The 19,595-nt window shown below is 62.9% G+C and overlaps 2 protein-coding genes across 5 annotated transcripts; both read right to left on the bottom strand.

Moving 5' to 3' along the window:
• Positions 1 to 890: 890 nt before the first annotated feature.
• PPP1R12C (protein phosphatase 1 regulatory subunit 12C) lies at positions 891 to 7,340 on the bottom strand. Of its 2 annotated transcripts, none has more exons than XM_056796610.1 (21): positions 6,984 to 7,340; positions 5,315 to 5,445; positions 4,928 to 5,046; positions 4,674 to 4,833; positions 4,383 to 4,527; positions 4,174 to 4,248; positions 4,017 to 4,099; positions 3,803 to 3,930; positions 3,662 to 3,720; positions 3,512 to 3,579; positions 3,303 to 3,392; positions 3,115 to 3,205; positions 2,939 to 3,028; positions 2,789 to 2,849; positions 2,616 to 2,701; positions 2,400 to 2,455; positions 2,248 to 2,326; positions 2,062 to 2,166; positions 1,930 to 1,980; positions 1,754 to 1,804; positions 891 to 1,671 (listed from the first exon to the last, which is right to left on the bottom strand). In XM_056796610.1, the coding sequence occupies exons 1-21, from the start codon at positions 7,263 to 7,265 to the stop codon at positions 1,585 to 1,587; spliced, it is 2,097 nt and encodes a 698-aa protein (XP_056652588.1). In that variant the 5' UTR covers positions 7,266 to 7,340; the 3' UTR covers positions 891 to 1,584. The 2 variants fall into 2 exon arrangements, with proteins under 2 accessions (XP_056652588.1, XP_056652589.1); XM_056796611.1 differs by having other exon boundaries at positions 2,616 to 2,698; positions 6,984 to 7,339.
• A 2,969-nt stretch (positions 7,341 to 10,309) lies between these two features.
• TNNT1 (troponin T1, slow skeletal type) lies at positions 10,310 to 19,320 on the bottom strand. Of its 3 annotated transcripts, none has more exons than XM_056796613.1 (14): positions 18,944 to 19,320; positions 17,841 to 17,884; positions 17,744 to 17,757; positions 17,580 to 17,609; positions 17,221 to 17,253; positions 16,712 to 16,730; positions 16,328 to 16,388; positions 15,940 to 16,056; positions 15,270 to 15,347; positions 14,656 to 14,769; positions 14,458 to 14,567; positions 13,038 to 13,128; positions 12,912 to 12,952; positions 10,310 to 10,499 (listed from the first exon to the last, which is right to left on the bottom strand). In XM_056796613.1, the coding sequence occupies exons 2-14, from the start codon at positions 17,870 to 17,872 to the stop codon at positions 10,454 to 10,456; spliced, it is 786 nt and encodes a 261-aa protein (XP_056652591.1). In that variant the 5' UTR covers positions 17,873 to 17,884; positions 18,944 to 19,320; the 3' UTR covers positions 10,310 to 10,453. The 3 variants fall into 3 exon arrangements, with proteins under 3 accessions (XP_056652591.1, XP_056652590.1, XP_056652592.1); XM_056796612.1 differs by having other exon boundaries at positions 16,712 to 16,733; positions 18,944 to 19,319; XM_056796614.1 differs by lacking the exon at positions 17,221 to 17,253 and having other exon boundaries at positions 16,712 to 16,733; positions 18,944 to 19,318.
• Between the last annotated feature and the right edge of the window lie 275 nt (positions 19,321 to 19,595).

The raw sequence follows: 19,595 nt of genomic DNA, 5'->3' as shown, positions 1-19,595 counted from the left end.
TCCGAGCTCGGAAAGTGTGAGCGTGACTGACCACCGGGAGCACCTCCCCCAGGGGAGAGCCCTCAGGCCAGGCGCCCCTCGCATCCGGCTGAGCCAAGCCCCAGATTTCAGGCGTAGGAGCCCGGCGGAGGCCACAGGCGCTGGGTTCAGATTCACTGCGCTTGTGCCCGCATCTGCGTGGCCCTCGCTTCCGCAGGTTTCTGTGCCACCTCGTCCCTCCTCCCCCTCTCCCCGGGACTCCCCAGCCCCCGCAGGGTCTCCTCTCTCCGTCCTCCAGAGGCTCCTCTGGTGGTCCTCGTCCCGCCCCGCACGCTGGGGTGTCCCGAGGCCCCGCCATGACTTCCCTGGACATGGCAGCGGGACTCCTAACTCTCCTTCTCGAGCCCTAACCCCTAGGCAGCCCACCCGCCTCCTCCAAGCGCGGGGCCCACAGCACAGGCAGCTCAGGCAGAGTCCAAAACGGAATTCGTGAATCTCCCCCAACCCTCCTCCCTTCTACATGGCCGGTGGTGCCCAGGGAACACTGGCTTCTCCCGGACTCCTCTCCTAGGGCCCACAGCCCCTCACACTCAGCGTCTGGGTCTGGGATCCCAGGTGGGCAAAGATCCTGGAGGGGTTGGCCATTGCCTTCGCCAATAAGGAAAAGAAGGCCAACAGGGCCAAGTGACTAGGCCAGGGTCACACAGCTGGGAATCATCTGAGACCAGATTTGAGATGAAGAGGAGGCTCCTTCCTCCGGCTGCCAAGGCCAAGTTCCTCCAGCATAGGTGGGGGCATTTTCACAGCCCTCCCCCCGCCAAGGTAGCGGGCAGAGGCGCTTTGCAGCCTCCCTCCTTCAGGGCCAGCCCATTTGCCCCTCAACCCCACCTCGAGTCAGACGGAGACCGGCAGCAAATTCACACCTTTATTCGCGGTGCCCCGTGGCCACGGCAGCTCTCAGGAAAATACTTTCTCCCAGCATGGGTGCCCTCCCCCCACCCGACCCAGGCGGCGGGGCGACCCCGGCCACAAAAATAAAAGCCTCCTTCCCCTATTGCACATCATGAGTGGGCGTGGGCCCCCCAGAAACCCACGCCCCTATATACACGGCCCCGCGGGCCATTGGCACATTCTTTGCTCCCTGGAGGGGGAGGAGAGGAGGGGGTGGCATCACACGTGATGGGGCGGAGGCGGGGAGGGTCTCTCTCGGGCAGGCGCCCTGGTCCCCAAAGTCTGCGTCTTCTGGCTCCCCTGGTCCTTGGCCTTCAGCCCCGGCGGCTCCCAGCCGGGAGCTTCTCCTCCGAGTCACTCGTCCTGCTGGCCCTCAGCGACATACAGTCCTCCTCCTCGGCTCTAGCCGGCTATCCCGCCGGCCCTGCTCCGCCCTCTCCCCGCGGCCTCCACTGGGCCCGGCTCCCCCCATCCCAGGGGTGCCGGGGAGTGTGGGGGTGATTATGGCTTTGTTAGGGGGTGATGGGGGCCCAGACGTCCCCTCCGGGGTCCCCGAGTTTCACACAAAGGAATGATCTGTGGCAGAAGCAGCTGCATAAATAGGGGTGAGGGAGGGGGCAGGGCCAGGCCCCGCCTCCCGGGGTGGGGGAGGGGTCACTTGGAGAGTTTGCTGATGACCCGGATCAGGGCCGAGTTCTCATCCTTCAGACGCTGGTTGTCGGCCCGCAGGTCGGACAGGGCCTGAGGAAAGGGGGGGTCACAGAGAGGAAGGAGGGCCAGGGCCCCCCCAGCCCCCACCCCCCACCAGGGCCGCTCTCCTCACCTTCAGCTCCTCCTCCAGCTGGGCTGCCTTCCTTTCTAGGGCCCGCCGTTCCTGGGGGGAGGGGGATAGTCAGAGGAGCCCAAGAGACTGACACCTCCAGCCCCCCTCCATTACTAAACCAGGAAACGGAGTGGGAGGGGCTACGGGCCCAGGGCCCGCCCCCATCCCCCACTCACAAATCTCTCCAGCTCCAGCAGCGCTGGCCTGTCAGCATCCTGCTCCTGTTTCTGTTGGGGGAGAAGAGCCGTGAGGGGGGAGGGGAAGAGCCGCCACCGCCACCGCCACCCCCACCCCGGCCCGTAGCTGACCTGCGTGGCCCTCTCCAGCTCCACCTTGAGCTGCGCCAGCCGCAAGGTGGTCTCCTGTAGGCTCTCCCTGAGCCGCTCGTTCTCCCCCTCCAGGCTCAGGTACAGCTGCAGGGCAGAGCGGAGAGGGCGGGGCTCGACAGAGCTCCTCCCCCTCCCCAGGGGACCTTGGGAAGGGGCGGGGCGTACCTTGCGGAAGTTGCTGCTGTCAGGCGGGTGGTCTCTGGGGTCCGCCGGGGGCCGGGGGCGCTTGGAGCCGTCCACCAGGCTGTGAACCCAAGAGAGCCGTCAGTGGGGCTGGGCTCCCCACCCCACCTCCCTCCCCGGCCCGGGCAATATACCTGGAGGCCGGGCTCTCCTCACTGGCCTGGGGGTCCCCGGACTCCGCCTCCTCGCCCTGGAAGCACAGCAGGATGGGGGTGGGGACCCAAGTGCCCCCTCCCTCCCGCACAGCAGGGTGCCCTGGCCGGGGCTCTCCTCCGGACCGCATCAGCCCACAGGGAGACAGAGCTGGCCAGCCCCCAGCCCAGCGCCATCTGCCCCCTGCCCCCCCTCACCTCCGCCGGCCCCCGCCGCTCCTTCCTGACTTTCCGCCGGTCCCGGGCTGCTGAGCGGCCGAGGCCGTCCCCCTCGGGCTCCTCTGCTGAAGCGAGATGGGGTCAGACCCGGGCGGCCTCGGTGTCCAGCCGCCCGCCGTGCCGCACCCAGTGGCCACCCCGCCCTCACCTACCTCTCTGGACTGGCCCGTCAGAGTGGTCCAGCCCCGGCACTCGGGGCCTGGGTGCAGGGTCCTGGGGAGAGGGAGGGGTCAGCAAGGCGCCCCGCCCGCCCGCCCCGCCCCGCCCCCTCCAGGCAGCCGGCCCCGCCCCCTCCGGCTCACCGGGCCCTTGGAGAGCTCCGCCTCCTTCTCAGGCTCCCAGGCTCGGCAGGCGCTCTTCTCAGCCTCCTTCAGGTCTGTCAGCGTCACCCCCTGAGCAGGGAGCAGGCCGTGAGGGCGGGTGGGGGCACGCTCCCCCCACAACGGCCCCGGCCCCCTCCCCCGCAGCCGGGCCTCACCTGGGTGGATCTCCGGGACTGGCGCATGAGGCGAGACCGGGCCTTGCGCTGAGACTCGGATTCCTCGTCTCTCACCGGCATCTGGTAGGATCTGGGGGGGGAGATGGGAGAGGCAGTGGCAGGGCTTCAGCTCCAGCTCTCTGGCCAGGGCCCCTCCCTGGGGGCAGCCCAGCTCCCTGCACCCTCACCTCCTGCGGTCCCGGGAATCGGTGGGGGCAGAAGCGGCTGGCCCCGGGGCAGCTGGCATGGCTGGCAGTGGCGTAGGGGGCTCCGAGGTCCTGGGGTTCGGGAGGGGAGACGACAGTGACGAGGCCTGCAGGTGGGGGCACCCCAGGGAGACGTGGGTCGTGGGGACACTGAGGCCTGGTGCCACCCCTCCCCCCAGGGCCACACTCACAGGTCTGGGGCCAGGCCAGTCTTCTGGGAAAGCGTTGGGGGCACCCGGGCCAGGCGGAGCTCCTTGGTCTGGGGGAGAGAGGATGGGGGTGGTGCGGGGCCCTGAAGGGCCCCCCAGGGACATCTCCGGGCCCCAGCACAGGACACTCACCTTGGGGCCCGGGGCCTCCGGGCTCTGAGGGGTCGCCAGTCCGTTGAAGGCGCCGGGCTCTGGGGGAGAGGAGGGGAGAGGTCAGCGTGGGGCTCCCGGAGGCCTGGGCCCCAGCCCTCCCAGGCCCCAGGACCTCCTCACCGGGGGGCCCCTCCTCGCTCTCCTCGTCGTCCCGCAGTGGGGGCGCCCCGGCACCCCCCGGCTTCCTCTCCTTGGACAGGTCCTGGAGGCTGATCTTCTCCCGGCTGCTCAGGCGGCACACAGAACTCCTGGAGGGACACCGAGGCTGGGGTAAGGGATGTCGGGGAGCCCCGCCTCCATCCCCCCACCGAGCCAGGCCCAGGCCCGGCCCTACCTCCGGTGTTTGCTGCCTGCCACTGGCTGGGGCTCCGAGCTGGGCTCCGTCCCTCGGTTCTGGGCCTCCTTTTGGTTTCGAAGCTGGGGAGGAAGGGCTGGTGAGGGGAGGGGCGGGGGATGGGGACCCCCTCCCCCACCCTCCTGGGGGGCCTCACATCTTCCTGCTTCCTGGTCAGCTCCTCCAGGAGGCTCAGCACGTCCTCGTCTGCCAGGTCGCAGGGCCGCTGCCCCTGGAGGGACAGGAGGGAGGCTGCGCTGAGCCGTGGGCCTTCCCCCTCCGGGCCCAGCCCCAGAACCCCACCGGGTGGAGGGCAGAGTGGCCACCCCACCCCCATGGGCAGGCCAGGGGCTGTCCGGCCCCTACCGCGTGAGTCAGGGAGTCCATGCCGCCCCCGTGCTCGGCCAGCAGGCGGCAGGCGTCCTCCACACCCCAGTGAGCGGCGGCATGCAGAGGAGTCCAGCCATCGCCATCCCGTAGCTCTGGGTCGTAGCCCGCCTGGAGGAGCAGCCTGCGGGGTAGGGGGGCAGTGAGGGGCGGCCCGGCGGGGCAGCGCCATGGCCGGTCAGGCCGGGGGCCCAGACCAGCTGGCCTCCCGCCGCGCGCGCCCGCCCCGCCCCACCCGGCCCGGTGTTGACATAATGGGCCAGGGCGCACCTCATCACCTCCATGTAGCCCTTGGCAGCGGCCACGTGCAGGGCCGAGGCGCCAGTGCGGGGGTGGCGGGCCTCGGGCATGGCGCCCCCGTTCAGCCAGCAGCGGGTGTCCCGCAGCAGGAGCTCCTCTTCCGCCCTCTTGGCAGCCTCCACGTCCACGCCTGGGGGAGGAAGAGGCGGAGGCGGAGTCGTTGGTGTGGGAAGGAAAGGGGCGGGGCTGGCCGTGCCCCCCCCCCGTGCCCGCCCCCCCCCCACCTCGGCGGGCCACCTCGGCCCTCAGCAGACTCTCCATGGCATCAGCCTCGGCCAGGTCCAGGGGCAGGTCCCCGTCGCTGTTGACAGCCGCGATGTCCGCCCCGTGGCTCAGGAGGTACCTGCGGGGGAGGGGGCAGGGTTACACCCCCACTGGTCATAGCTGCCCCCACCCCCTCCGTGCGCCTTGGTTTCCCCATCTATAAAGAGTTGCGGGCCGGGGCGGGTGGGAAAGAGGAGGGAGGAGCAGCAGAGCCCAGGAACTGGCTGGGGGAAAGTGAGGGGGCGGGGCGGGATAGTCACGTGGGCGCTTCTGAACCCGGCCCCAGGGAGGGAGGCGGGGCCGGGGGCTTGGCTGTCAGCCTGCCCACCCATCCAGCCAGGCCTTACTGGGCGATGTCCAGGTATCCGCAGGACGCCGCCACGTGCAGGGGGGTCCAGCCTTCGTTGTCCGCCTGGTTGACCGAGGCCCCCTCCTCCACCAGAAAGCGGACCACCTCCGGGTTCTCGTCGATGCAAGCCTGGCATCGGAGGGGAGGGGAGGAGGAGGAGGAGGCTGGATGACCCTGGGCGAGTCCCTCCCCCCTGTCCCGCCCCTGAGGTTAAAAAAAAAAAAGCCTAGGGGTGGATGGAGGGGAGAACTCCGGCTCTTCTCCCCCCTTCCCCTGGGGACCCGGGGTTAAAAAATAGCCCCTCAGTCCAGGCACCTTGTTCCCGAAGGGGTTAGAGAGCCCCGCTGCAAGCCCCTCCCCACCCCCACCCCCCAGCACCAGGGCCCAGAGGAGGCACCGAGGCCGGGAGGGAGGATGAAGTCATGGAAACTGACGGCCAGAGGGGGGGCGGGGCCCACCGGCCTGGGAATGGCCTTGTCTGTTTCCTCCCGATGTCATGGAGACCCGACGGGGGGAGGGGAGAAGGGAGGTCTCGGAGAGGGCTCCCCTACAAGGACCTGGGGACCGAGAGGGCTCCTGCCTGGGCAGCCTCAGTCTCTGCCCACCCCCGCCCCACACTGGGGTCTCTGAGGAAGCTGGGAGCTGGAGGCCGCGGGGAACCCTAAAAAGAATCCCGAGGGTTCTTTGCACTGAGGGAAGGGGATGCCCAGGGAGGCCGGAGGCTCCCAGTGGCAGTGCTGCAGGGGCTGCGGCTCTAGGAGGGAATGAGGCCGACCCTGGAGCAGTCTCGGGGTGGGGCAGCTCTGCAGGGTCCCTGGAAGTCTGGGGAAAAGAGTGGGGTAAGAACCCCTGGAGGAAGAGGCCTGGGGAGGAGCCCAGGGAAGGCTGGGCTGAGCATGGGGAGAGGTGGGCCAGGGGCTACAAAACAGGAGGGGCCTCCTGGGGTAACCCTGAGGCCACGGAAACCGGGGGGGGGGGGTCGCTGAGGTGGGAGGGGTCTCGGGCCGGGGTCCTTCCTCTGCAATGGAGGAAAAGGCAGGGCTGGGAAGAGGGGAAGAGACAGAGGCCGGCTGGCGCCCCCGGACTCAGAACCCTCCATTGACAACGGAGGCAGAGGAGGCCCAAGCAAAGGTGGTGGGATTGGGGACGGGGGCACCCCGGAAGGCAGGGAATCCCCTCTTCTGACAGAGGAGGAAATGACTCGCCTAGGGTCACATGGCCTACCAGAACAGAGGAAGCCCGCTAAGGAGGGGGAGAGGCAGGGGCCGCTTCCTTGGGATCCCCACTTCTAGACATCGCCCACCCGGCACACAGCAGGCACTCAAGGACCCCTCAGACCCCGCTTGCTAAATCAGAGCTAAGGCGGGACCCCGGGGAGGAAGAGATCTGGGGGGGGCAACGCGGAGCTGCCCAGAGAGGCGGGGGGGGGGGGGGAGGGAAGGAGGAGTGGGGGGCGCCGCCGCAGACACGGGGCCGCCAGGGGAGGGGGCTCCCCTCAGACCCCGCTTGCTAAATCAGAGCTAAGGCGGGACCCCGGGGAGGAAGAGATCTGGGGGGGGCAACGCGGAGCTGCCCAGAGAGGCGGGGGGGGGGGGGAGGGAAGGAGGAGTGGGGGGCGCCGCCGCAGACACGGGGCCGCCAGGGGAGGGGGCTCCCGCCCCCCGCACCTGGTGCAGCGCGCTGATGCCGTCCGCGTTAGTGCTGTCCAGGAGCCCCGGGCCCGGCCCGCCGCGCACCATAGCCCGTGCCTCCTCTAGGTCACCGCCGGCGCAAGCAGCCAGGAACTCCGCGGCGCGCTCGAAGCGGACAGTGCGGGCCCGAGCCCGGCCCCCGCCGCCGCCAGCCAGCTCCCCGGCCCCCGCCGCCCGCGCCCACTGCCGCAGCTGTTCCTGCCGCCGCTCTCGGGCCGCGCCCGCCCCCGCCGCCGACTCCGGCACGGAGCCCGACATTGCGGTGCGGCGTGGCCCGAGCGCGGAGCCCGCGCGGGGATCCCCGGCCGCCGCCGCCGCTCCCAACCCGCCCCGATCCCCCAGATCCCTGGATCCCCGGCGCGGGGGCCGCCGGGAAGGCGTCGCCGCCACTGCCGCCGAGCCCCGCCCGCCGCAGGTCCCGCCGGGAATTGTAGTCCGCGCCCAAGTACTGCGCGCCTCAACCCCGGAGCACGCAGGGAAGTGTAGTCCCTCCGAAAGACTCCTCTGATGGTGACTTTGTCCTCTGGGGAAATTCGGAAACTGTAGTCTTGCGCCTGCGCGTCCTTCGTCTTAGCCCTGGGGCACGCCGGGAAGTGCAGTCCTAGGCCTAGAATCGGCCGAGCCTGAGCAGGGAGAGCAGAGCCATACCGCCGTGACGTCGGCGCGTCTCGCGGAACGCCGGGAAATGGAATCTGGGCGGCTAGTAGAAGGTGATGCCATAGGAGTCCAAAATCGATCTCGAGGCCCCGCCCTCCCCTGGGCTCCTCACTCTCCCTCATCCCTCCCCTCCATCGTTGCTAATTTCAGCACGTCTAGCACACACCTCCCTCCTGTCCAAGTATTTATTAAGCGCCTACTGTTGTGCCAAGCATCAAATACTAGGCACAAGGCAGTCCCTGCCCTTCCTTCAGATGCTCACAGTCTGTCTAGTGGGGGAGACAACGTACTACCAACTATGCACAAGCAAGCTTTAGGCGGGATAAAGAAGAATGAGAGGGCAGGAATCGGGAGGGAAGGGTGGGAAGCGACCCAAGGAAAGAGCCCTTGTAGAAGATGGGAGCGGGCGCCTTTCCTCTGGCTGACACGGTGCCTGGAGTCGCCCCGGGAAGACCGGCGCCTGGAAGACACCCAAAGTGTCCAGGTTAGCAGCACGAAAGGAGTCGGTGTCCCACGATGAGGCCCGGGGTGGGTCCAGAGCCAGAGCAGAGGGTGCGGAAAAGCTGGTACGGGGGAGACAGGGGGAGACAGGGGGCCGTACCAGGGACAGCTACCAGCAAGAAATATTAGGGGAAACCTCCTGGACTGCTGGCTTTGCCTGTGCAAGCAACCAAGAGGGGAGGACGGCGCAGAAGGGAAGCCGAGAGGAAGAGAGGCGCGGCCTGAAGGGCCTCTCCCAGATCCACCTCAGCCTCCTCACACCTCCTGTGGCTCCCCCTTTCCCCGCCCCTGCCCAGCCTTCCTCCTTTACCTGTGCCTCCCTCACCTGAGGAGGCGGCTCGGCTTCACTCCTTGGGGAGGCGGGCCCAGCCCTCTCCTTGCCCAGCGGCCCCTGGCAGCCTCCGCAGCCTTCCTGCAGCCCCACCATCCCACCCGGCTTAAAGAGGCGTCTCAATGACCGAGAAGAGCAACAGCTGGCGGTAATGGAGCTCCCCTAGGCGGCAGCTGCGGTTACAGACTGGCCAGGGGGAGGCCCCCTATTGGATGTTCCGGGCCTCTCCTCTCTCCCCCACCCCACCTACTCCGGGCTGGGACTCCATTGCTCAGCTCTAGCCATGCCCTCTGACGCTTCCCCAGGCCTGGAAGCTCTCCCTCCTCATTCCCATCCCCTGCCTTCAAGGCCGCCTCCTACAGGAAGCCTTCCCCCAATCCTGTCTGCCGCTTGTCCCTGCCTCTCCCCCATTAGACCAGGCGCTCCTGGAGGGCAGGGACTAGCTTTAGCCCCTCGGGCCCCCAGGCTCAGCAGAGTGCATGTCCACGGATGGAGCCTTGCTGGGCTCCCCTGCTCTTCCTCTCCTCCCAGCTACTAGAAGGATTTCCCTAAAGCGATGGCCCCATCACTCCCCTCCTCAACAAGCCCCGATGGCTCCCTAGTACTGCTAGGATCAGCCATGACTCTTCTCTTTGGCACTTGGAGGTCTACAGGAGCTGGCTGGGGCTGTCTGTACACACGACCCTAGTCTACTCGCTTAGAGCGCCCCCTCGTGCCGGAAATGCTCTCCTCCCCCAGCTCATCACATGCCCTGCAGCTGGCCCCGGAGCCCATCACCTCCACGCGCCGGGTCAGTCCATCACCCACAGGCCTGTATGGTGCTATAAGAATAGTGTCTCCTTTTATCCTCACAGTACTGCAGAGGAGGAAACCGAGGCAGGCAGCCTCGAGGCATCTCTCCAGCATCTCGGGGCTCAGCTCTTCCCAAGGCCCGGTCCAGAGTGCTATCTAATGCCCCGTCGGCCCCCACTTCCCAGCGAGTGCCCCCTTTCCTGTCCAGGGGCACCTCCTTGAGGGCAGGGAGTCATCTTGGCTTTGGCATTTGTATGTCAGTGCCTGGCACAGAGTGAACACTAAGTCCTTTGGCTCCTTTCTGGAAGAAACTTTGCTGAATTCGCCCCCACACTTTTGGAATCCGTTCTGCCCAGCCTTCAGGACCCCAGAGCGCTTGCCCTGGCCCAGGCTCCTCACTGGCACTCCCCTGAGTAGATGGTAAAAGGATGGCCTCGCCTCGCACTCGGCTCCCGCTCAGCCAGGGCCGCACCACTTAGCCAGCCAGGTTTCCACCCACCTTCAGCCTGGCTCCCTCTTGAGAGGAGGAGGATGAGCCGAGCCCTGGCCCGGCCTGGAGGCTTTTGTTTGGACAGTGCAAAGGCTGGGGAGACAGAAGCCTGGAAGCATTTCCTTCGTACAGAGGGAAAATAGCTGTCCCATCTACGCCGGCTCCGGCTCGCCTGCTCCTCTGGGGGAGAGGGTGGACATGGGCCCAAACTAAGCTGTCCGGGCTTTTCCGGGGGCCAGAAACAAGCCGCACTTGGCCATCCCAGCCACGTCGCTTGCCCGGCACCCAGTAGGTGCTAACTGAAGGCCAGGGGGCCGACTTGTTAGAGGGCCTGCGGAGAGGCCGCCCTCCCCGGGGCCCTGAGCCCCAGCCTACGCCAGGCCGTGTCCTCTGGGGCAACCTGAGCTCTCCGAAGGCAGCCCTTTGGCTTCTCTGGCTCCAAACCCAGCACTCCTTCCCCAAAGTACTCCCTGCCAGCCTGCAGGACCGGCAGGGCCGCTGAGCGCGCAGAAGAACCAGACAGGCCTTGGCTGACTGCTCAGAAGCGACTCGCTTTATTCCAGGTTTCAGGCAAGGGCAGCGGCTGCTTGCGGGCTCCCAGGCCCCCGGAGCATCTCCGGGAGGGGCACCAAATGGGCGCCGGGATCCCCTCCAGGTCCCTCCTCCGCCGCAGGCTCACTTCCAGCGCCCTCCGACTCGGCCCTTGCCGGCCCCCTTCCTGCTGCTCAGGGAAATGAAGAGAGTTAGAGCCAAGGTTGAGCTGGGACTCCGGGAAGCCACGGGCGCTCAGGGGCGGCTGGCGGGGTTAGTGGACCCCGAGAGGGGCCCGCTTCTCACGGATCGATGGAGTCCGCTCCGAGGGCAGGGGAGGCAAGGGAAGGCCACAGGGTGGAGTGACGGTCATGGCAAGATGGGGAGACTGAGGCTAAGGCAGACACCCCCCCCCCAAGGAAGACAAGGTAAAAGCAGGACAGGCAGCCTCAGCCTGGGAGCGGGGGGACAGACAGACGGGACGCGGGGAGAGGAGGAGGAGGATGGGGGAGGGAGAGAGCTGGAAAGTTCACATACAGGGACATGCCAAGATCATACATGTCCACGGACTCTCAGAGCTGGCAGAGACCTGAGTCAGCTAGTCCGATCCATGCTGACCCCCCCCCCACGCCTGCCAAGTGACTGTGTCCCTTCGGCTGGAAGACCTCCAAGGAGGGGAGGCATCTCGGCTGTCTTCCCAGGTGGCTGGCCCCATCCCACGGACTTCCCACCTGCGGTGCCCGGAGGTTGCCAGGGCAGCCAGGAGCCCGCTCTGGCCAGAGCCGTGTTTCTAGGCCATCCCTCCTGGGCACAGGCACCTCTGAGCGCCTCTGGAGACTGAGTGACTTTGGGGGGCAGGCGGGGGGCCTCCACGTTACATTCTGGCCTCCCTCTGAGCTTCCAGATGGGCCGAATGTCTCGGGCCCGTGACTGTCTTCCCTAAGGTGTGTGGGCGCCCAGGGTCTGTGCCCACACATTGTCTCGGACACGGGCCTCCTCCTCATCCAAGGAGGCTCTTACCCAGATTCCTCCACCCTGGAAGCCCAGTCCTAGCCACTAGGGACTCTGGGTACCAACAGGGCATGGGACACCCTTGCTCTCCCCACATGGCCAGACCACTCTGCCATTCTCAATTTCCTTTAAAGCCCTTATTGTCTATCTTGGTCATAACTCTGAGGCAGAAGAGCAGCCAGCTCCAGGCAGTCAGGGTTAAATGACTTGCCCAGGGTCACACAGTTAGGAAATGCCTGAGGCCAGATTTGAACCCAGTTCCTCCTGACCGCTGGCCTGGGGCTCTATCCACCATGCCACCTAGGGCAGTACCTCTACCGTGTTGGCCTTCACACCTCACCTCATTGGGGGCCCCCCTGACCCACCACCTATTTCTCTATCGCCCCTTTACACCCTCTTCCAGCTCATTAGGAGATTCCATGGCTTCCAGCCAGAAAGTGAAGAACATGAGAGCTGGTCATTGAGTCCAACCAACCTCCTCATTTTACTCCTTGAAGAAGCTGTGGCCCAGAGTGACTGTAATGACCCAGCTAGTAAGTGTATGAGGCTGGATTTGAACACAGACCTTGACTCACTAGTGGCACCACTACTTCTGCATGACCAAAGTAATGCTCTGTGCCTTGTCTTCAGAGAACGGTTCAGGATTACTGGGAGCACAGCCCAGTCTCCCGAAGGCCATGTAGTCTGCTCCCCTCTCCTCCTGCTCAGTTCCCAGTTAAGAAACCCTCTGAGTCAGTCTCTGTACAAAGGACCCCCTTCATCCCCTTGACTAAATTCCTGTGAGTTGTGTTGGTGAGACCTTGGATAAGTCACTTGCCTTCTTTGAGAGTTTCTTCACATGTAAAATGATGACTGATGCTCCTTCCAGCTGCACCTCCATGTCCCCCTGACCCCCTTATCATGGACTAAAGTGTAAGCTATTTCTTCCCATAGATAGCCATAGATAGGCATCTTACTAGATCCTGCCTAGTAGTATAGCCCTTTGAGATCTTTTGGATTCCGGCACCCAACATGGCAGCTATACTTCCCATCTGCAGATAGGAGAAGTTGGCCAGGGACTGAGGACAAGGTTCTATTCACAGGATGGAGGAAGGGCAGATCCCAGGAATCCCTGGGGCATTCCACTGGAGATTTCTTTCCAAGATGATGCAGAGAGATTAGTGATCGTTCTTTAAATTGGGCCCCTCCACTTAATTATACTATTTCTAGCCTACATCTTCCCATCCTTTTCATAGGAATGACACAAGACATTCCCTGATCTGCCAGGCTTGTAGTCCTGCCAAAAAAGGAAATGAGGTTAGTCTGGCATTGACGAACTGCCAAGCGTGCTGGGCTCTCTGAGATCGGAGCCTGCTTTTCTTCCATCTTCATCATGCCTTTAAGAGTAAGTCTGAGAATCCTGATCATGATTGAAATGAAGCTCGAGGAAGAGAAGGAAAGACACACACACACACACACACACACACACACACACACACCCCAGGATAGAAACTGGGGGGAAAGGAAGAAACAGTAGGAGATGAGGGATAAAAGCAGGCTGCCAGGGGCTTGTGGACAAGAACAGGAGAGGGAGGAGCGGAGACCAACTTACAATTTCTGGGCATGGCTGATTCGGTTATACAGAACATTGATCTAGGGATGGAGGACAGAGAAGTCAGTTCTGGAATGAACGATGGACACCCCAATCCACCTGATCCCAGGCCTCCCCTGGCCTCACCTCATATTTCTGCTGCCGAAGTTTCTCTGTCAGGTCAAACTTCTCAGACTCTAGCTGGTGAATCCAGTCAGACAGCTCACGAGCTTTCTCCCTGCAGGAGTGGGACCAAGAAGCATGGGCCCAATGGCCACCACCCAGGCACAGAACCCTATCCAGGGACAGTGTCCCTGGACTTCTTCTGCCCCCAGCTCCATCTCCTTTGGGCCACAACTCAGTTTGGTTTCTTTGTGTCTCTTTAGCTCTGAGCTCCCCATTCTGACTTGATCTAGTTTGTGTGTGTGTGTCTTTAGCTCCGAGCCCCCCCATTCTGACTTGATCTCCGAGGATTCTTTGTCTTCTTTCTTTCCTTAATTTGTCCCCCTTAGTGCTGCAATCATCTCTCACCTCCTCTACCCTGCAGCCACCTCTCAGTTTCTCCACCTCATTTTCCTCCTCTGCCCCTCTTGAGCTCTCCATGTCTATAGGGCCATTGGTGCTAGCTTCTCCATAGACCCACTCTTCCCCTGGGGGGGGGGGGCGAGGGCCTCCAGCTTTGTCCTAATACTGGCTCTTCTCTCTTGCCAAAGCAGTTTTCCTAAATCGAGGATGTGCCCTCAGTATCCCCAACTCAGTGGTTGCCTCTTGTCTCCAGCAAGAACTATAAACTGGATTCGGTATTGGAGATGCTTCTCCACCTAGTATCACCCTCATCTTCCATCCTCATTGAGGAGGCTTCCTCTCCCACCCTCTGAGAGCCACTTTGGCTCCCTCTGTCCTAGGCCTGGAATGGGCTCCTTCCTGTCCCCTGCCTCGAAGAAGGGCTCTCCTCCCTCATGGAAAACGCCTCCAGCACCTCCTCCCCTCTCCAGGAAGCCTTCCTGATTGCCTCTAGTTCAATGCCATGCCTGAGGACCTTGCATTTAACTCCCTGGTATTCAGTGGCATGTGCCTAGACCTGGCAAAGCTCTGTGCTCACGTTACCTCCTTTGATCCTCACACCAGCCCGAGAGGTTAGTACTCATGTTGGCTCCATTTTCCAGAACACTGAGGCTCAGAACGCTTTAGTCCTTTCTCGGGGGTTAGTGGAACTGACGTGCCCAGGTCGCCCCCTCGTGGAAGCTGGGCATCATTACTGTTGGCATTTTTTCTTTCTGTCTTCCCTATTAAGGTTTGAGTTCCTTTCCAGCAGGGGTGGCTTTATTCTTTGTGCTTCCATCCCCAGTGCCGGGCCCAGAGGAAGTGCTTGCCAAGTTCTCATTGACTGGCTGACTGATCTCAGTCTCGCTGTGCCCCTCCATTGCCTTTTCTGGCTCTTAGGCTAATAATTGTCTCCATCTGCTTCCATATCGCCTCCCCTTGCCTCTGCCTTGCCTCTCTGAACCTCCTCACCCCAGTCTGTCTGTCTTTCCCCCTCCCTCTCCCCCTTCCCTTCTAGCCCCACCTGAGCTGCTCCTCCCCCATGTGATCAATGTTCAGGGGTTTCTTCCGCTCCGACAGAATCCTCTGTTTCATCTCTCGTCCAGTCTGGCGTTTCCCACGCTTCTGTTCAGCCTGTTGGGGAGAGAGATTAACTGAGGACCCAGGCGCCCCAATCTCCAGCCCCGAGCCCCAACTTCCTTAGATGGCCGGCCAGCCTCACCTTGACCAGGTAGCCCCCAAAGTGGGCCCCCATGTTGGACAAGACCTTCTTTTTTTTGGCATCATCTTCAGCTCGTTTCTTGGCCTCTTCCTCCTCCTTCCTCATCTTCTCCTCCTGGGGTGGGGGTGTGCAGAAAGAGATTATACCACACCCAGGGGCCAGGTTAGGGTGGGGAAGGGGGGCCTTTGTCGGCCATTTCAGCTATTTGTCACAGACGCATAGCACACTGGAGCTCTTAGAGGCCACCCTCTCGCTTTTTAGCTGGTGCTTTGCCACCTGCCCTGCAGCTGCGCCCTCCTCTAATAGAATGCACACTCCTTGGGGGAAGTATTGAGATTGCCTATCTTCAGGGTTCAGCACAGGGCTTGGCACAGAATAAGCACCTTTTCATTTATGAAGGAACCGAGGCCCAAACCTGTACACTTTGCCTAGACAGGAGCCTGCTTAACTAACCTCTTTTCCCTGGGAGAAGTCATTGTTCAGTGACCCAACAGGGAGGATCTTTTAGACCCCAGAATCCAGGCCCCCCAATTTAGAGATTAGGGAACTGGAGCGCCCACCACACAGCAGAAAACAAAGGTCAGTGATTAGCAGAGGAAGAAGGGGAGCCTCACGGCCAGCTTGGCTTGGCGTTCTCTCTCCTTCTCAGTCCGGACTCTCTGCTGTTCTGCTCTCTCAGCTCTGCGACGTTCCTGCACAGAGAGGATTGCCCCCCACCAAGGCTCTTTCCCTGGTCCCCCATTTCCCCACGACACCACATAACTCCTGCTAGAGTCAGGAAAGGAAGACAGAACCTCTGACCCAGATTCCTAGACTTAGGGGCATCCCTTCTGTCTCTTGGGGTCCCAGTCATCCCCACTCCTAATAAGAATAATAAGTGTTTCTGTAGTATTTTAAGGTTTGCAAAGCACTTTACAATTATCTCATTGAATCCTCACATCAACCTTGGGAGATGCTATTATTATCCTCATTTTGCAGTTGAGGAAACTGAGGCAAGCAAAGGTGAAATGACTTGCCCAGAGTCACACAGCTGCCTCTAAAATAAGAGATGTATTCAATGCTTTCTAGACTTTGGCCTCTGCACAAAAGTCACTGTATTCCTCTGGACCTCGGTTTCCTCATCTGTAAAATGGAAAGCTGGATCTCTAAAAGCTCTTAAAGCTCAGACCTTGGAGTCCCCTTCCAGGTCGTAGAATCATGGACCTGAGGGAGAGCTGGTCAGATTCCTTTGCCAGAGACCCTCCTCCATCCCCTGGGATGAGCTCGGGAGCCAGTGCCACTCACAATCCGATCCTTCAGCCCCACGAGCTCTTCCTCCTCTTTCTTCCTCTGCTCGAAGTGCACGTCGATGAGGGTCTGCAGCTCCAGAAGGTCCTTCTCCATGCGTTTCCGGTGAATGTCCTGAGGGCAGGATTGGGGGCGCCGGGGTTGGGGAGGATCTTGTTTCCGAGGTCTTTTCAAGCTCCAAGCTTAGGGGGTGCAGGCTGCTTAGCGCCCGGATCTCCCAGTGCGCAGGCTCAGGGCTTCAGGGGGCAGACAGACCTCTGCACCTTCTCAAGACCCCAGCTCCACCCAGCCAGCCGGCGCCAGGTGCATGCTTAAGAGTCGAGCGCGCCAACATGAAGCCTTAGGAGAGCCCCGCCCCGCCCCCCAAACCCCCACAGTGACTCACATCGAAGTCAACTCTCTCGCCCTCGGGGATCTTTGGTGGGATCAGTGGCGGCACCACGGGCCTGGGGGGCAGCGAAGGGGAACAGAGGTGGGGTCCCTCGGCAGAGCAGCTGGGAGAATGAAGCCTCTTCACCCCGGAATCCCCCTCCCCTCAGACCTCTTGGGGAAGGACTAAAGCGGGGCGGGGTGGGGGTGGGGGGGTCGGAGAGTTCCTATTCTTCCAGTGACCTGGCCCTAGCACCGCGCCTGGGTCCAGTTCTGCGGCAAAGGCCCTCTTCTGTTTCGGAGCCCCGCCCCGCCGCCCTCTGGGAAAGGGGGAGGCCCCATCGGCGTGGTCCTTTGGGGAGTGTCGCCGGGTGCCCCGCCTCCTGAGACAAACGCTCACCTGGGTTTGGGTCTCTCCTCTTCTGTAAGACAGAGAAGGGGCATTAGAACAGGAAGCTGGGGTGGGGGGGAGGCTGGAGAGGGCCCAGGCTTCTGGGCACCGATTCCTCCGGGTAGAGAGGGGAAGGGGCAGAGCTGGGATCACACAGCGGCCATATACATTCACAACTTGGTGGGGAGCAGCCTGGTTTCCTGTCCCCCGTCTCTTCCAGCTGAGGGCCCCAGATATGCCCTCACCCGGCACCGAGACTCCCTCCTCCACCCGCTCCAGGACCCAGGCGCCCCCATCCCCAGGATCTCCCAGGTGCCCTCCCTCCCGTCCCCCGACCCCAAACCTTTGAATGTATATCGAGGAAAGAAGAGGGCAGGTGTGGGGAAAGGAGTGGTTGCGGCCCCTTTAAGGGGTACGGGGGAGGGGGGCATCGTTATTGCTTAGAGGGCGCCCCAGGGGCGCTTAAAGGGGCCGCGGCCTGGATGTTCCCGGAGACGGAAGCGAAGCGACCATCATACCTCGCTCTGCGACCGGCTCCGACTCCTCAGGGGCTGGGGTGGGGGGAGAGGGAGAAGCGAGAAATTGGGGGAGGGGCGCGGCCACGCCAGCGGTGCAGGGGGGAGAGGGTGGGGAGGGCAGAGAGAGGAGAGGCTGTTAAGGGGAGAATCAGGTGCCCAGGGGAGAAGTCCCACCCACTGGGTGACCTCGGCAGCCCCGCGCCGCTACCGCCCAGCCCCCAGCGGTAAAATGGGCACGTTTGGACTCCAGGATCTCTAAGCTCCTCTCGGCCTTTACCCGGCCACAGAAATCCGGCTTCCAGCCACCTCCCCTGACTCAGGGACCCAGGCATCCCTCTTCCCCGCCCCTTTGGGCTCACCTTCCTCCTCCTCCTCGGCAGCCTCCTCTTCTGACCCGAATGGGTGGGCGGGATAGAGAGGGGGGAAAAAGACTGAGGTGGGCGGGTGGACAGCGCCGTGGTGCTGAAAGAGTTAACGCGTCCCCTCCTCCGCCAGAGACCCAGGGGCCCCAAAGCCAACTCACCTTCTTGTTGTTCCCTGCAGGTTGGGGCAGGAGAGAGGAAGAAGTTAGATTCAGAGAGCAGAGTGGCCCCGTCCGCATCCCCCCGCCCCACACTTACTCCTCATAATCCTGCTCCTCCGTGTCCGACATGGTCGGGGTGACCTGCAGGGAGGGAGAAGGCCAGGAATGCCCAACGCCTGAGGGTGGGAGCTGCGATCCCTGGGGTGGGGGCGGGCCCTCCCCCCTCCCCCCTCCCCCCTCCCCCCTCCCCCCCAGCCCCACCACCTGTCTTCTGGTCTCAGGGCACTGGGGGATGGGAAGGAACCTGATCGGGGAGATTATCTCAGGGCATTCTTGGGCCAGACAATAGCCGCCCCCGTTCCCTCTCCTGACCTGTCAGAAGCTATTTCTGGGGGTCTCGGGCCGGGGCCAAGGCCAGGGAGATGTCCCAATAAGGGCAGAGCGGCCGGCCCTGACTCAGACCCTGACTGTCTCCTACCGGAGCACTGCCCACCCGCCCCTGGCTCGGACTCTTGGCCCTGGCCTGGGGTTTGGGCTTCCCCTACTCAGTTTTACAGATGGAGAAACTGAGACCTACAGAGGGAGCCGAACTTTCCGAGGGGAAAGGTGGGGGCCATCCTCTTGCTATGGGGAGATCAGTAAGTGTCCTCTCAACACATAAACAGCCGCCCCCCCCAATAAAGTGTATCTCAGGATTTCCTGACTCTCCTTGGGTCTGTCTGTCTGTCTGCCTGCCTCTGTCTCTCCCTCTCTCCCTCCATCTCTGCCTCTCCCTTCTCTCTCTTCCTTCCTTTCTCCCTCCTCCCCCTTCTCTGTCGTCTCTGTCTCTCTGTCTCCTACTGTCTCTTCTCTCTTCCTCCCTCCATCTGTCTCTTCCTCCTTTTCTCTCTGTCCCTCTGCCTGTCTCTCACTCTCTCCTCCTCCCCTTTCTCTGTCCCTCCATCTCCGTCTCCCTCTTTCTCCCACCCTCCTCTCGTGTCTGTCTCTGTCTCTCCCTTCTCTACTCTGTCTCTGTCTCACCCATAGAATCTCCGAATTGGCGGGGACCCTCGAGGCCCATAACTCGGGCCTAAACCAGGCTAAAGAACCCCATTGGGTCAGATCCTGGGGGATGAGGAGCTCCCTCCGCCCAGGGCAGGCTTTCCCTCTCCCTTCCTTCCTGGGTGACTGGCCTGGGGGCAGGCTTGGGCTGGCTGTTACCTGGCGCTGAAGCTTCAGCAAAGGGCGGGTGAGCAAAGGAGGGAAGCTGCTCCTGGGCTCTGAGTCCCGGCAGCGAGGTGGGGGCTTTATAGCTGCAGGGGAGGGGGGGGAGCCTCCACACAAGGGCAGACCGGGGGCTGCTCCTCCTCCTCCCCCTCCTCTTCCCCCTTCAAACTGGCTGGCTCGCCCTCTCTGTCTGCCTCTTGGGACCAGGGTCTCTCCCAGCCCTGCTGTGCACCCGAGGATTTGCCGGGCTCCGGCTGGCTCCAAAATCCTCTCCTTTTGGTGTCTTTGGGTCCCCACTGTCCCTTCCCGTTGTCCGGCCTTTCCTCTCTCATTACCTTCTGCTCACTCTGAACCATCCAATGCAATGTTTCTGAAAAATGTTTCTGAAATGCCTCCCCTCTCCCTCCCTCTCCCTCTTCCTATGACTCCCTATTACCCCTGGGATCAAATATAAAAGGACAATGGCACTCCCAGAGGGGATGCTCTCCCTGCTCCACTCTGTGTCCCAGGATCCTGGTTCCCTCTGGGCTGGGGGGCTGCTCCATCCCTCGGCCCCTTTGGTCCTGGAGGGAAGGGCCTGGTTTGCCCTCTCTTTCTGGGCGATTGGCACAGGCCTGGCCCAAAGTAAGTGCTTGATGCTCCTTTT

This window comes from Monodelphis domestica, chromosome 4 (assembly GCF_027887165.1).
Source record: "Monodelphis domestica isolate mMonDom1 chromosome 4, mMonDom1.pri, whole genome shotgun sequence".
Classification (NCBI taxonomy): domain Eukaryota; kingdom Metazoa; phylum Chordata; class Mammalia; order Didelphimorphia; family Didelphidae; genus Monodelphis; species Monodelphis domestica.
This window is presented reverse-complemented; position numbering and strand designations above follow the sequence as displayed.

Bases quoted from the DNA above. Each gene is read 5' to 3' on its own strand.
- PPP1R12C (XM_056796610.1), bottom strand. From the start codon at position 7,265: ATGTCGGGCTCCGTGCCGGAGTCGGCGGCGGGGGCGGGCGCGGCCCGA. The intron at 3,206-3,302 runs GTGAGGGTGCAG...CTCCCCCCCCAG, and splicing joins GATTCCCGGGACCGCAGGAG to ATCCTACCAGATGCCGGTGA. The intron at 2,702-2,788 runs GTAGGTGAGGGC...ATCTCGCTTCAG, and splicing joins TGACGGGCCAGTCCAGAGAG to CAGAGGAGCCCGAGGGGGAC.
- TNNT1 (XM_056796612.1), bottom strand. From the start codon at position 17,872: ATGTCGGACACGGAGGAGCAGGATTATGAGGA. The intron at 17,254-17,579 runs GTGAGCCCAAAG...CCCCCACCCCAG, and splicing joins TGCCGAGGAGGAGGAGGAAG to CCCCTGAGGAGTCGGAGCCG. The intron at 16,734-17,220 runs GTATGATGGTCG...TCTGTCTTACAG, and splicing joins GGAGCCGGTCGCAGAGCGAG to AAGAGGAGAGACCCAAACCC.